We start from the raw sequence: 15,073 nt of genomic DNA on the forward strand, positions 1-15,073 counted from the left end.
ACGCCTAACAGCCTTATTCTCTACTCAGTTAAATAATAACACGCACAGGTGACCTACACTTCCTGTTCAAGATTTCAAAAATACCCGAAAACTGACGGAAAGAAGCGAAGAGTTAAACTCAGTACCACCCGAGGCCCGGCCTCGGGTGTTGCCGGAAATGGCCGACGACCGCCGTCGGCGGAGGGGCGGGGGTGGGGGCGTGGCCGGCTTTCCGCACGCGGAACGACTTCGGGTGTTTCCGGAAACTGCCGAGAGCCCGCAGAAGTGGGCCGGGGCCGGCCTATGGGCGTGGCTAGGGTACCTGGAGTCGCTTCGTGGATTTCCGAAAACAGAGCCGAAGCTTGGTCTTCGGAATCCAGAAAGCGCGCGCGTCCCCCGGGGTTACCTCCTTCGGGTGTTTCCGGAATTCACTCGTAGTCGGTGGCCGGGAGGAGGAGGAGAGCCGCCCTCCCGTTCCCCGACGCTTCGGATGTTTCCGGCTGCTGCCGGCGGAAAGAGCCGAGGGCCGGCGGTGGTGGCGGCCATGTTGGGAGCAGCAGGTCCGGCGGCGGCTGCCTGTGTGCCGGGCGCGGAGCAGTGCCGCTGAGGGCAGGGGAGGAGCGAGGCGGGCGGCCGGCTGCGGCGGCAGAGAGTAGGCGGAGCGGCGCGGCCCGGCCTAAAGGCGGCACAGCCCAGCCGGGGGTCGGGGGGGTGCGGTCCGGAGCCGCTCGGAGCCGGCGCGGCCTAGCCCGAGCGGCGCATCCCCGGGCTGGCGTGAACGGCTGCCCGGCCTCCCCGCACCCCCGGCCGGGGCCCATGAGGCGGGTGCCCCTGCTGTGAGAAGCCCCGCCCGGCCGGGCTCCGCGCCTTCCCTTCCCTCCCTTCTTCCAAGCTTCTCGGTTCCCTCCCCTGAGATACCGGCGCCATGTCCAGCGCCCGGACCCCCCTACCCACGCTGAACGAGAGAGACACGGAGCAGGTAAGGAGCCCCGAGGGCTCCCCAAATTCTCTGGCTGGGCCCCTGCACCTTGCAGAGCCTTCTCCCTCCTTTGCTCTCCTCGTGCCCCTGCTGCCATCCTGCAAGCCTCAGCTGCCCTGTCATCTGTCTTTCGGCCCCGCACATCCCCCTGAGTCTGTCCTGGGACCCACCTCGTCCTGACTCCGAGATGCACACTTGTCTTTCTGCTGACCCCACTTCTGCCCTCCTGCGCTCTTCCGTATTACCTCCCCAGCTTCCCCTTCTCTTCCTTTTTTTTTTTTTCTTCAGGGGCCTTTCTGGTCTTCCTCCACCCACGCCTAAAGCAGCCACCCTCGTCTGCTCCTCGAATAGCACCCAGCGATTTGCCCCAGTCGTTGTCCACTTCTTCCTCCGTCTTTCTAGCCTTGTCTCCCCTCCGCCGCCCCGATTCTCCCAGCCCCTGGTCATCACCCTCAGGGTCCCTTGCTCCGGAATGTGTTCTCGATCCCTTTTTCCTTTCGGTTCCCCAGCTTTTTTTTTTACCCTGCTGCTTCTCCAAATCGTGCTCTCCCTCTTGCTTGCAACCCACCAGCTCCACCCTCATCACCTTTGCAGAATCGTTCGCCTACTCTTTGCTCATCACTTTCCCTTCTTTTCTCCAGGAGCTCCCTGGTGCCTCGCGCTGGCATTTGTTGCTTCCGTGTTTCCCATGCAGCTGTCATGCGCATAGTTTTCCCACAGGTTGTCTTTGGGGTTCCAGTCGTCACTCCCCTCCGTCTTCGGATCCCTCGTGTTCTCCTCCCCTGGGGTTTGGCTTCTGAGTCTTGCGGCCTCCTGTTTGTGGCTGTGAGCGCTTTGCCAGTCATCTGCTTGGGCTCTTCCTACCGAGGGAGGGAAAGAAGCTACTCTTTCAGCCCACTCCATTAACATAACCTGTTGCTCAGCCCTTTCCCGGGCCTTTCCACATCACCGCCCTTGCCTTTCTGCCTCACGCCGCAGCAGGGACCGTGCTGCCCGCCTGTGATCTGCCACTTCTCACAGTCTTTCTCTTTGCCGTGGCCTTCCGGCGTCTCGGTGCTCTCACCTCGTCCTCCTTACTGTGCTGCTTCCTCGTCAGGGTTGCCTTTCCTGCCCGCGTCAGTCGCCTGCCTTCTTCACGTCTTCATTTTCCCCGAGTGTGCTCCTGCATCCTTTCCCTTCCTGTCCAGGGGTCTTGGTAGCCTCCCGTCCGGGCGTGTTGCATGCTAGTTCCTGGAGCTGCTCTCTCCCCGTCGCCCTGACAATCACTGCTGCCCACGGTTTATCACCCAAGCTTCAGCCTCGTCTGTGTCAGCTCACCTCTGAGCCGACGGGCGTCCGCTTTCCACCCCTCCCTGGTCCCCATCTCCAGTGTCCCTTGCGGAGTGTTCTGTGGAGTGAGTGCTCCCTGTTGTCACACCCTTCTCGGTGGAGAACTTGACCAGGCCATACAAACTTGACTTGAAAAAGGAGCCGTTCCCCGCTGGGGCCCCAGTGCTCTTTGCATCCTTTTACCTCATTGAGTTCTCTATGTTTTCCTTTCCTTCTCTTCTTTCTCTGTGGCCCGGTGGGACCCCTGCTGTGTTCTCTGGCATGTTAACACTCTTCTCTGAAAATTCTCCCCTCTTTGCACGTTCCTACCTTTTTCTTTTGTTACCCCTCGCTCTCCAGCACCTGGGCAGTCGGGGAGAGCTCTGCACTGAGTTTTTCTGTGTCGTGGTTGGCCCTTTCAATTACTGATGGACCGATGGCTTAGGGGGTGAAGTGGGGGTCGAGAAGGAGGGATGGTTGATGTTCAGTTCGTCGCCGGGTTTGACAGGCGGTCCCGCACTGGGCTGAGGTCTTTGGGAACAGGAGCGGGTCTGTACCTCGCTGTCTCCCTCGATGGCCTGCTGTTTCTCCCCTTCCTGCTCACCACTTTCTCTAGGCTCTCTTGAGGTCGCCTCTTCCATTCCTTCTCCTGTCACGCCTTTGATTTGGCAGGTGAACCCTGCTTAGCCAGAGAACTTTCCCAGACTGTTGATTGTGAGCCGGTAGGAGGAGGCCAAGGGACTGACTGGCACCCGCAGGCACCTGGGGAGTGGTGGCGGCGAGCCTGCTCTCTCGGCGGGGCCTCGGGGCCCTGTGTCCAGCAGAGCAGAGTAGCCGCTTGCCTCGGTGTGGTTTCTTTGTGCCGTGTACTACATGTGAATGTATTCTTGCCGCGGTCTTTTTCTCGTGATGTGTGTGTTGATTTCTTCTCCTCCCCACATCCTAGCACAGCGCTGGGCGCACAGTAGGGGCTCGGAGCACACTCACTGATGTTATGGTGGCAGTGAGTAGTGAGGCGTGTGGCACTGCAGGCTGCACTCTGATAACTTCGTCCAGGGCGGTGGCTGCACACACTGTCATTCTGTTCCAGATTGCAAAGTACTTGTCCCATCTCTGTTCTCTGTGGCCTCAGGTTCCCCTGAGTCACACTGCACAGCTCCCGCTGTTCTCGTGGTTGCCAGTCTTACTGTTAACTTGGTGTTAAGTCTCATCCTAGTAAAAACGCAGATTTTGGAAAACCTTGCATACATGTATCACAGGCAGGTACTATATTTTTAAAAACAAGAAGAAAGACAAGTGGCAGGTCTTTTGGTTTCAAGACCAGGGATGCCGGAAGCATTGGCCTCCCGGAGAAGAGGTGGTGCCACCAGCTGAGAGCAGGAAAGCCCTTCTCGGTGCTGTTGCAGCTCTAGCTAAAGCAGTCACGGGAGCTCAGCCCTTGCCGTGAGCCTTGCTGCTATGAAATGAAACTCGAAGAAGCAAGGGGTTTGGTTGGGCCGGTTCCTCCCCGCCCCCCACCAGAGGCCCTCTGTCACCTCATTTAGATTTAAGTGGTTTAAACTGGTGTCCCCAGAAAATAGGTGGACAGACTCCGCTGGTTGTCTTCAAGCTCCGGTCCCTTTTTGCTCTTCCTCTCGTCCTGTCTTCAAAACATGTGGCTGATGAGAAGCCGTTTCCAGGAGTTCTTTGATCACCTCTGAATTAAACACAAACAGAGAGAGAGAGAAAATGCTGAAGCATAAAAATAAACCTCGCGTTGCAGGGAGGTGGCCTGTGTGCTGTCAGCGCCGCTGCTCGCCGGGAGAGCAGGAGACAGGAGCAAGTGAAGCCCCGACCGTGGCACGCCTGTTGTGACGCCTGGCTTCGGCTGTGCTTCTCGGGCACAGGCTCTCGGACTCTCCTTCCCTCTGCAGGGGGCTTGTGACCTGGGGCTGGTCGTTCGGGGGATTCTTAGTCTGGGAGCTGAGCTTTCTGTTCACTTTTCCAAATGGCTCTCCTGGCCTGGAGGCTTGGCAGTGGTGAAAGCAATCAGCAAGATGCCTGTTTGTCGTCCAGCCAGCAGCAGCGGCGGCGACGGCGGCGGCAGTAACGGGCAAGTGTGGAGAGGGGTTCAGCTTCCAGCCTTCACCTGTGGCTGGCTAGAGCTCTCTACCGCCTGGCAGCGGGCCCGCACGGCTTCGGGCCTGCCCCACCTCTGGGCCTGGGGAGCCCCGGGAGAGGGCTCCTGAGAGAACACAGGGGCCTTTCGCTGCCCACCCCACTTCTGCTGCGGTGGGCGAGGGAGGGCGACACTGCTGACGTTCCCCTTTGGGGTGAGCGACACTGTTGTTCTCTTGGGTAGTTCTGGGAAGGGGGTTTGGACGTCTGGGGGAAGAGAGGAAATCCAGCGTATCGGATCCTGGAAAGAGTAGCCGAGCCACTCCAGACACACGCACCCCTTGGATCCCTGGGTTGGTTCCGCTTGAGTGTTGCGCTGGGTGACTTGGGTCTAGTGTCCTCTAGTAGGGAGCTCGGTGAGCTCCGTTCACTCCAGGCCCTGCAGGCTGTACAGCACTGTGTCCCGGGTGCGGGCTCTGCCCTCTGCCCTCTGCCCTCAGGGTTGTGGATAAATGTCAGGCATAGATTCTCGTGTTCTGCTTGGCCCTAGAAATAGGAATGGGGTGTTAGAGCAAGGGCTTTAGGAGTCCCTGTAGTTCATAGAATGGTCATATAACCTTTGAACCCAGTGAAGGGAACTACTAGTAAATTCTCATCATTTCTGTCTAATCTATGCATTTGGGGAAGTTGCTGGACGGATGGATACAGGGCAGTCACTGCACCGCGGCCCGCCTCAGGTTAAAATCAGCTTTGCGAAGGGATGACAGCCTCTCCAATGGTGACCAGAGATGGGGCCTGGATTTTTTTTTTTTTCGGGGTAAATGTCCTGAGCAGAGTTGACGCCTGTGATGTAGGAGAAGATTGAGAATTTGTTGGCCTGGAGGTTCACGTGGTTAGATCTGAGTCAGATGAGACTACCCCGTTCGGACAGAACCACCCCGCTCTCAGCAGGCATTTGACCAGAACTAACCTGTACCCCAGGAACGCTTTCCCGCTGAGCACTTAGCCACCTGGCTGGCCTTTCTCTCCTCCCGGGAGCCTCCATGACTTTCCTACATATATATTATGTCGACTTGAATGAATATTTTATGCCTAAAGTGCAGCCGAGCCTCAGACTTCGTGGCCCATTATCGACAAGCAGGGTGGGGGCTGGGTGCCACCTTTGGCCTGCTGATTGGGTCTCTGCTAAATGGACTCCCCCAGCAGCACTTCGAAGCCCATTAATGGATTGGGATGAAGTAACCTCAGCAGATGGAGAGGGCGAGGAGGGTGGCTGTCCTTCCTTCCCTGAGACTGCCTGCGCAGGCTTTCCGGTAGTGACCGGGTCCGGCCCTGAGTCCCTCTGCTGGGTTGCGCTGTAGACCGTGGCTGCCAGGCCTCTGCTTTGACAGGAGGTGTGGAAAGGGTTTCATTTTCTCTCAGCCGTGGTGGTGCCGCCAGGCTCGCCACTTTCCTGTCAAAGCAGAAATCGAGAGGGATGTGGACAGGGTGGGTGGGGTTGAAACACGGCCCTTCCTCCTCCAGCGGAAGTTCGGCGAAGTGACAAACCAGTTAGGTGGCTGAGTTTTCTTCTCTTGGTGGGAGATTCCAGTATTTGTGCGTTGTGCACTTGGAGCTTGGGTTCCCCGGGCTTTCTCCCAGCCCTCGTCAAACACGAGTGAGTCACGGAAGCGCTAACCTGTGCGTTTCCCCTTCTGTCTCAGGGAGGCCCTGGGAGGGTGGGCCTTTCTAAACTTTGTGTGTGTTTGGGGGGGTGGCACAGAGTTCCCACTCTGGGCCTAACCCCACGCCCGCTCTGAGAGGCCCAGCTCTGGGGGCAGAGTGTCCCTGCCCCACCACGACCCACGAAATGTCGTTGTGTCTCTCAGACTGCGGATGGCACGTCCAGTTCTGAAACAGCACCAGGAGGGAGTCTGGCCACTGGGCTTCCAGTTCTCTCTCAGAGAAGGAGGGATCCCAGTTCCCTTTTCTCGCCCACTGGACCTGCCCTTCTTTTCGGGGGAACAAATAGGCTTGATCCCTTGGTCCCAATTGTCCGTTTTTCTCCAGTGTTTGAAATCTCTTGGTTCCTGTGGGGAATTCTTTCTGTCTTTGGGTTGACACTTATTTTCTCCTACTTCCATGTATTTCTTTTTCTGCAGCACGTGATTACTTTTAGACTGAAAACCTGTGTAATCACAGGGTTTGGTGGGAGAGAGGGTGAAACGGACACCGATATTGGTGGCTGGGTGAACCCCGCGGGACAATGGGGCTGGGGGAGGAGAAGCGGAGGGGTGTGTTCAATGGCTGGCTCCAAGCCATCTTTTTCTTTTTAACATGAGGAAGGCGGAGCGGACCAGAGGCTTCTCTGTGGAACCAGTCAGGCTGGTTTGGAGCGGCCTCGGCCTATTTTCCTCCGCTCTTTGGGAGGCTGGCAGTACAAAGGTCTGCCTCCTCTGGGGCTCTGCTCATGGAGGGTGAGTTTGGAGGGTGATGTCTGCAGACATCCCTCTCCCCCTAATAATGAATGGGTCTCTGCGTGGGGCCTCTCCACGTGAGTGGGCTCGTCTTGCACACCTTCCACTGGAAGCTCGGGGACAGCTCCTTCTCTGGGGCCCTCTTGGCAACCCACAGGTTGGCAGAAGGCCCTCAGCCTGGCCCGGAAGGAGGGAGGGGGTCTGTGATCGGCTCCCCGTTTGTAGATCTGGAAAGGAATCTGGACTCCCGACTCCTCCTGGCCGTTGTGACCTGGCTGGCTGCTAGAGGCAGTGGGACCCCGGGTCTCCTGGCTCGGGGCAGCGGGACTCTGTCCAGGCCTGCTGGGGAAGAGGAAAGGAGAGAGCAGTTTTTGGTCTTTGGCAGCAGGTACTTCAGACGAGGGGAACAGTTTGAGTTTGTCCCTAATCAAGGTACCTGTGGGAAGGTGGGGGCCATCGGTGAGCACCTTGAACAGCCCTGGGGAAAGGGCGCAGCAGGGTTGTTTTCCCAGCCTCCCACTGCCCGGAAAGCACCTGAGCCTGAAAGTTCGGTAATAAAAGAGTGAGGCTACCTGCAGACAGCTCCAGCCTGTGCCCTTGACCTCGGGACGGGCTGCTCCTGTTGCCACTGCAGTGATCTATCTACTCACTGCTTTTCCCAGGCAGCATTTTGCTGACGGTTCAGTTTTGGTTACTGTCCTGTAAGCAGGGTAGCCCCCTTTTTCCTCCATCTTCTTTACCCTCAAGGGCGGGCTGGCCTTCCCTTACCCCGCCACTTCCCCGTCCCCCCTCCCCAGATGGCCATCATTTGACTATTTTTGCATGTAGTATTGGAAGCACTTATGGTTGTTTCTCTATTTTTGCCCACAAGAGTTTGAATTCCTGGTTCTCCAGTCACAGGCAGTAGGACCCTAGGCCCTCTTGGTCTGTCAGAGCTTCTCACTGAGTTGAGCTTATGGCAGAGCTGAAAGGAGATCCCAGCACTTTGGGCTTCGGTCAGTGGTTTTGTTGTGGTTACAGCAGGCTCTGCAGCTTCGTCTCTGTGTTGGGGGACCTTGGTTCAGCCTCTCCTGTGACCTTGGGCTTCCTTCATCACTCTCAGCCCGTTTGCTCCTCTGTAGAAAAGGAGTGATAATGGTACCTGTCTCATAGGTGTAGTTGTTTTTAGGCATCAAAAGAGTTAATATCAAGCACTTAGAACAGTGCTTGGCAGGATGTAATTATGAGCAACTTAGTGGGTTTTCTCTGAGTGTCACCCAACTCCAGGTTGTTGTTAAGTGATGTATGTTGGAATTTCTCTGGAATTAAGTGAAAGAATATTGGCCTCTTCCAGCTATTGGAGTCCCAAAGGTGCTTTTCCTACCATTTTTTAAAATTTGTTTATTTTTGTGTTGTTATTATTTACCAATCAGCTACTGAAAGAAAACAGAATGCTGTTGGAAGGGTTTATCTTCCTTTAAGAGCACTTTTTTTTTTAAGATTTTTTTATTTTTAGAGAGGGGAAGGGAGGGAGAAAGAGAGGGAGAGAAACATCAATGTGTGGTTGCCTCTTGTGTGTCCCCACTGGGGACCTGTCCCGCAACCCAGGCATGTGCCCTGACTGGGAACTGAACCAGCGACTCTTTGGTTTGTAAGCCAGTGCTCAATCCACTGAGCCATACCAGCCAGGGCAAGAGCACTTTTTTTAAAAGTTCACTTATTTCCAAGTGTCAGTATCAGTCAGTTTCAGTGATTGGAGCACACACACACTACCCTCTGCACTTCTGTGTTGTGAGTGTTGTCGGTGGCGGTGGGCGTGCAGCCTCGCTAGTGGCTGCAAAGCCAAATCCAAAGTCCCAGAGCATCAGCTTTTCTGAGTTTCAGAGGAAGCCCCACCAAGTGCGGGAATTTCTTCCATCGAGTTTCTTTCTTCAAGTGCAGGACTTACCCTTTGGCAAAAGGAAAATGCTCCCTGTTTCTCCTAAAGACCACTCGGGAACTGAGCAGCTAATGACTTTAGGTTCCTCTGTCGCCAGCAGAGGGGCCTTCAAGGGCAGGTTCTCCGTTACCGCCGTCGGCTCCTCTGGCGTGAGAAGAGAGCCTCCCCTATGTGACACCTGGAAAGGTCACAGCCATTTCTCAGCTGCTCCTGCGAATGTGTGGGCTTTGAATCTGTGGGGGCGCGATTTTGGTCTCAGAGGTTGGTTCCTTGTTTATCTTCATCTCCTGCCACTTCTAGAGCCTGCATGCCTCCTCAGGACAGCAAGTAAGTTGCTTGGTTTTTCTCACATTGCAACTGTGGCCAGGGAAAAGGTAACAGTGTCGCCACAGAGCTCATCAGGGATCCTCCTTTCACTGCGTTTTCCTCTTCCTTTTGACCCCTCTGCCAGTTTGTCTCACTTCCTTTTTTTCCTGTTGGTTGTCTTTGAACTCTGCTCCTTCGTTATCACTGCCCATCTTGGGGTTTCAGCTCCATGTCCCACTCGGCCTCACCTGTGTCTGTGCCTCTCCTGTGGCGTGGCTCCGGAGAGGAATTCCGATAGTCTGAAATCTCCTTGATGCCTAGAACCCAGGTCCACCCAGTCCTTCGTTTCTCCTGTTCCTCTGATTTCTGTAAAGTTAGGATTCACTGCTGTAAAAAAAAAAAGAAGTTTTTTTTTTTTTCCTTTTTCCTTTTTATGTCTCTGGAGCCACCATCCTCAGTAAAGCCAGGCTTGGCAACCTGACAGCTTATTAGGGACGGCATCCCAGTTTCCCTGGTGACAGGGTCTGAGCCGTTTCCTCTGGCCTACCTGGAATGCCATAACTCTAAACCCTGTCTTGGAAGAAATATGAGGGAGCACTTGTTAATTTTGGTAGCGCAGTATTGAACTTGGTTCTCAAGATGTGGTCTGGGGAACCCAGGGGTGGTACATGGAATCATAACTATTTTCAGCGTAACAGTGTAATCTCTGCTCCCCCCCTCCCCCCATTCTCTCACCAGTGTACAGTGGAGTTTTCCAGAGGCTAAAAGTTGTGTGTTGGCGTCATCACTCTTGGCTGATGAATGCATGTTTCTGTATTCTTGTGTTTTCTAGAACTTTAAGGTATGCTTTAAGGTCTAAATATGGAAGTGTTCAGCGATGAACTCAGTTTGTCCTCAGTACCTCTACTGTGCTCTTACTAGCTTTCTTCAGTTGTGTCTGCTGTAATCTCTGTAAACCCCGTTGTTCAGTAAGTCGTTATTTTGAAATGCCAGCATTTTCCCAGCACCTTCGAGGAAACAACAATCAGTAAGTACACCTTGTAAAACTTGGAAAAACTTTTGGGGAAACTTCTAATTTTTAAAATTTTATTTACAACTTGTTTTAGCACTTAATTCTATTTTATTCTGAAATAGAAGAAAATTTATAATATTTCTCTTACATTTAAGGATGGATTGTTGGCTTAAAAAAGGGAGATTAGAAGACTCGCTTTCTCTGCATAGCTGCAGGCTTTCTTCCCCGAAGGGGACGGATCAGCGAGTGGAAGGGGGACCTCCCCCAGAGAAACGGGCCAAAACTGTGAATAAGAAATGCAAAACAATAAATAAAAGGGATGAAATCACAATGCAAGTTTTCTTTTTCTCAGCTTTATAGATATTAATAATGAACCTTATTGTGTCTCGAGCAAGAAAACATTTTCGTGTAGTATTACAGTGCCAGCTAAGTTGCAGCATAATTTCAAGACCCATCATTCAGAGTTTAAAGAAGAAGGAATTGAATATTTTAACTGTACACACCATGAGCTCTTACAAAGCCAAAATTCGTTCCGGCGTTTCAACCTGGAATTGAAAAAGTCACTGAAGCTTCTTACAGGATAAGTTATCACACTGCTGCTTTGGCCGGGAAACTGCGCCGCAGTAGCCGAGAGGCCAGTGAAGCCTTGAACAGCTGACATTCCTGAATGCGCACTGAGCAGAAGTTAGTAAAATTCAGGTCAGTGTCATTTCGTAAGTTACCATGACTTGTCGAATTAAAGATTTGGTGGCAAAGATGAAGACTGAGTGAATATTTTGTTTACAGACTTTAACTTTGACCTTACAAATAAGTACATTTATAGACGTGGTTCAACTTGTATCAGCACTACACTTCAAAAATATTTTTATATGAATGCGCAGCAGCAGACACAAGTGGCGATAAGTACGCGAAGGGCTGAGGAACTTTTTGACTCGGACGCTTCTCCCGGAACAACTCCATTCCCGCTCGCCCCGCTGGTGCGGGGGGGCGGCGGCGGCGCTGCGGAGCTCGGACAGGCGACGACACGCTGCTGGTGGTCCGAGTCGAAGACTTCGTTCCTGCCACACAGACATGGTTTAAAAAACCAAAAAGCCATTTTCACTTAATATCTTGGATAAAGCACAAAAGTTTGTTTATTTTTATGAAATCTCGACCCTCTAGCAAATGTTTCTTTAATATTCCGAGTGAGAAACGCGAAGCAATCACGGAGTGCCGCTGCGGAGTGCTGCGGCCCGACGACGGGCTGGAGCGAGTGCGCCTGTGCAGGGCCCGACCGGCTGCGCGGGTCGTCTCCCGGGAAGGAGCAGCGGAGGGGCAGACCATGCTCGCTCACGGCTGAGTGTTCTGTGGACCTTTTCTTGCTATTGAACAAAGCGAGTCTGTTACCACTGCCAGTGTTAAAATTCAAGTGTTCAAGCAAAAATCAAAATTTTGGAAAATCCATATTTGTCTAAGACGTTTTTGATGAGATCAGTGGTCAAATTAATGAAATGTGATTTTTTTGATGTGTGAAATACCAACATTTGGAAAATTCTGCGTGAATCTGAAGGAATATTTTCCAGATTGCCAGTGGTTAAAAGAGCCGTTCAGAGTGCAAGATGACCAGTGGATTTTAATGTGAAAAGCACGTAAAAGGTTCATTGATAAAATTTCAGATTGCAAGTGGCTTTCAAAAGCTACCGCTTGCTGAGTTTTGGTCTAGTATCAGAGAAGAAAGTCCCGGTATCTCACGGCTAGGGAACTCCACTTTTCAACACTGGTCTGTGTGAAGTGAGATTTTCTTTAGATCTTTGAACCAAAACAATGTATCAAAACACACTGAATGCAGAATAGGATATGAGGAGTCAGCTCTCGTCCGCTAATCCAGCCGTTAAACAGATGTACAAGAGTGTAAAACTGTGCAACCCTTGTTGTGAATTCCATTTTGCCCTAGATAATAAAGTTTCTGCATTAAGAACAGGTTATTTGTGTAAACATATAATAGATTTATTGATATTTTGAACAAATTAATAAAAATTTTTAAAAATTATCAGTGTCTGTTTCTAATACACTAATGCTCGATAGTTATACCTACATAAACAAAAGATTTTTGTAGTCCTCAATAGTTCATTGTTTTATTTTTATTTTTTAATTCTAGAGCGAGGGGAAGGGAGATGGAGAAGGAGAGAAATGTCGATTGGTTGCCTTTCATATGTGCCCGCACTGGGACCAAACCCACACGTGCCCTGCCCAGGAGTTGAGTCAGGGGACCTTTTGATTTGCAGGATGACATCCAGCCAACTGAGCCACACCAACCAGGGGCTCAGTAGTTTTTTTTAAGAGTGTAAAGAGTTCTTGAGATCAAAAAGTGAGAAAGCCTCTGTTATAGACAAAACTTGAGTTGCTGGTCCCTCTAGGGTTGGTTACTTGTGATTGTTTCACAAAGAGCTCTAGTTTGGAATTCCCCGCCTCTACATAATCTCTGCTTAGGCCTGAAAGACTTTGACCCAAAGTAATTTCCTTCTTTTAACACATACAGCATTGATCTTAAGAGGTGATTGTTTTTGTTGCTTTATCCGTGATTGGTTTGTTTCTTTTCTTCCTCCCATTCATTTGTTTGTTTTATTGTTTGTTTGTTTTAGAGAGGGGGACGGGGAGAGAGAAACGAGATTTGTTCCACTTATTTATGCATTCTTTGGTTGAGTCTTATATGTGCCCTGACTGGGGATTGAACCTGCAACCTTGGTGTATCAGGACTGACAGTCTAACCAACTGACCTATGGACTAGGGCTTTCCCCCCTTGTTTTTGTTTGTTCCTGATTTTTCTTTAATTTTTATCTTTCTCTTTTAAAATTTTTTTCCTTTGTTCAATTTCCCTTTTCTTGTTTCTTTAGTTTGTTAATATTTGGTTTTTATTTTATTGGTCTAGCATTGTGTTTTTGATTGCATTATAAGATCACTTTGTCAAGTAGACTTCCTTTGGTATGTGTGAAGTTGTGGTTTGGAGGAAATACAGTTTTTTCATTAAAAATAAGTAACTTAGGTTTACATGTAATGGATTTATTAATGTTCTTTTAAATGAACAGATACATATTTAATTTTTTTCATATTTCCAGTTATTAAGTAATTGATAGATAACATCCCTATAAACAAAAGCTTTTTGGGGACTCAGTCATTTTTAATAGTACATATGGTTTCTGAAACCAAAAAGTTAAGAGCCATGGTTGTGGACAAAGCTGCAATTAATTCTCCCTGGCTTTGGTTGGTCAATTTCTTTGTAATTTCATAAAAAATCATTTTGCAACTCCCAGCCCCAGCCAGTGCGGGCTGGGCCTCAGGAAGCCACTCGCTGCCTTGGCTCGCCGGAGTCAGAGCTGGGGAAGCCGCTTCTGGGGACGGGAGGGACTGCGACCCGCGCCGGCTCAGGTCTTCCTTTGAGTACGGACGGAGCATTGGCCTTGTGAGGGCTCTTTTTAATGGCTAGTTTTTAGTTTTTAAATTTTGAGATAATTTTAAACTTGGAAGAGTTGCAGAAATAGTTGAAAGAATTCCTGTACATTCTCCACCCAGTCCCCCCGTGTTAACGTCTTAGCTCATCACAGAGCACGTATCAAAACTGAGAGCTGACCTCGGTGTGCCTCTCTTGACCAAGTACAGAACTCATTGAGGTCCATCAGGCTTCCACTGACGGGCTTTCTCTGGTCCAGCGTCCCGCCCGGGGTCCCACGTCGCCCTTGGTAGTTGTTCCTTCGTGGTCTCCGCAAATCTGTGACCGATTCCTGGTTTTCCCATGTCTCTCTGGACACTGACAGTCAAGAAGAATACTGGTCAGTCACTTTGTAGAACGTTCCTCAACTACAGTAGTCTGAAATCTCCTCACGGCCTTGTGCTTAATTCCCTTTTGTTCATTGTAAAGTGCACATAACAAACAGTTTGCATTTTAATAATTTTTAAGCATATAGTCCAGTGGCGTTAAGTACACTCACCATGTTATGTAACCATCACCACTGTTTCTAGAGCTCTCATCATTCCAAACAAAAACTCTGCATCAGTTAACAACCCCCACCACCCCTGCCCCCAGCCTCTGGTAGCCTCTCTTCCCACTTCGTGCACGAGTTTTCCCTCTGCAGACTTCTGGTGTGAGTGGGATCATGCAGCACTCGTCTTGTGTTGGGCTCGGTTCACTGAGCGTAATGTTTTCAAGGCTCATCCATGTTGTAGCTTTAATTCCATTTTATTGTCTTTTTAATTTTTTTTTAAGATTTTATTTTTAGAGAGAGGGGAGGGAAGGAGATTGAGAAACATCAATGTGTGTTTGTCTCTTTCACACCACCCCCCGGGGACATGCCTGGCCCACAACCCAGGAATGTGCCCTCACTGGGAGTTGAACCTGTGACCCTTTGGTTTGCAGGCTCACACTCAATCCATTGGGCTATACCAGCCCAGGCTAATTCCATTTTAAAAGTTAACTTGAATTTTATTATGATGATATGTATTAAGTTGATATGTTGGAAAATAATTATTAAGACGTGTAGTTGTAATGGATTTAGTAATATTATTTTAAATGAATTAATAGTTTAACATTTTCTTAGTTTTAATTATAATACAGTAGCTATAACCCACATAAAGAAGCTATTTGAGGTCCTTATAATTAAGAGTGTAAGGGTTTCCAGACAGAAGTGTGAGAATTGCTTTTGTAGACAAGCGTGGGGTTGATATCCCTGTCCTCGATTGGTTGGTTCCTGGCTATGACCTCATAATGAGCCTTTGTTTTGCAATTCCCAGAGTCTTGGCCGGACTGCAGGAAGGCACTTGCTGCTCTGGTTTGCAGTCGTTCCAGCTGAGGAAGCTGGTTCTCGGTGACCTGAGGGACTTTGACCAAAGTTGGCTTGTTTCCTCCTCCTCATACAGAGCATTGGCCTTTTTTTTTTTTTTTTTTTTTTTTTTTTTTCCATTAAAAAGATCATTTGGCTTACTTGGATTTCATTATGACAGTAGATTTTTTTAAAGCTTATGAGTTGGCTATTGGTCATTTCCAA

General features: G+C 50.5%; 1 protein-coding gene across 6 annotated transcripts in view; it reads left to right on the top strand.

The window, feature by feature from the left end:
• Nucleotides 1–301: 301 nt before the first annotated feature.
• The window catches only part of MARK2 (microtubule affinity regulating kinase 2), a 55,206-nt gene continuing 40,434 nt past the window's right edge, over nt 302–15,073 (top strand). For 3 of the 6 annotated variants that reach the window (XM_036029629.1, XM_036029630.1, XM_036029632.1), the window contains exon 1: nt 303–958. In XM_036029629.1, the coding sequence (XP_035885522.1) occupies nt 905–958 (54 nt within the window). In that variant the 5' untranslated portion in view covers nt 303–904. Of the gene's footprint in view, nt 959–15,073 lie in introns of all 6 variants that reach the window. The other 3 variants (XM_036029628.1, XM_036029631.1, XM_028517701.2) reach the window with 2 other exon arrangements.

Source organism: Phyllostomus discolor, chromosome 6, assembly GCF_004126475.2.
Source record: "Phyllostomus discolor isolate MPI-MPIP mPhyDis1 chromosome 6, mPhyDis1.pri.v3, whole genome shotgun sequence".
NCBI classification, from domain to species: Eukaryota; Metazoa; Chordata; class Mammalia; order Chiroptera; family Phyllostomidae; genus Phyllostomus; species Phyllostomus discolor.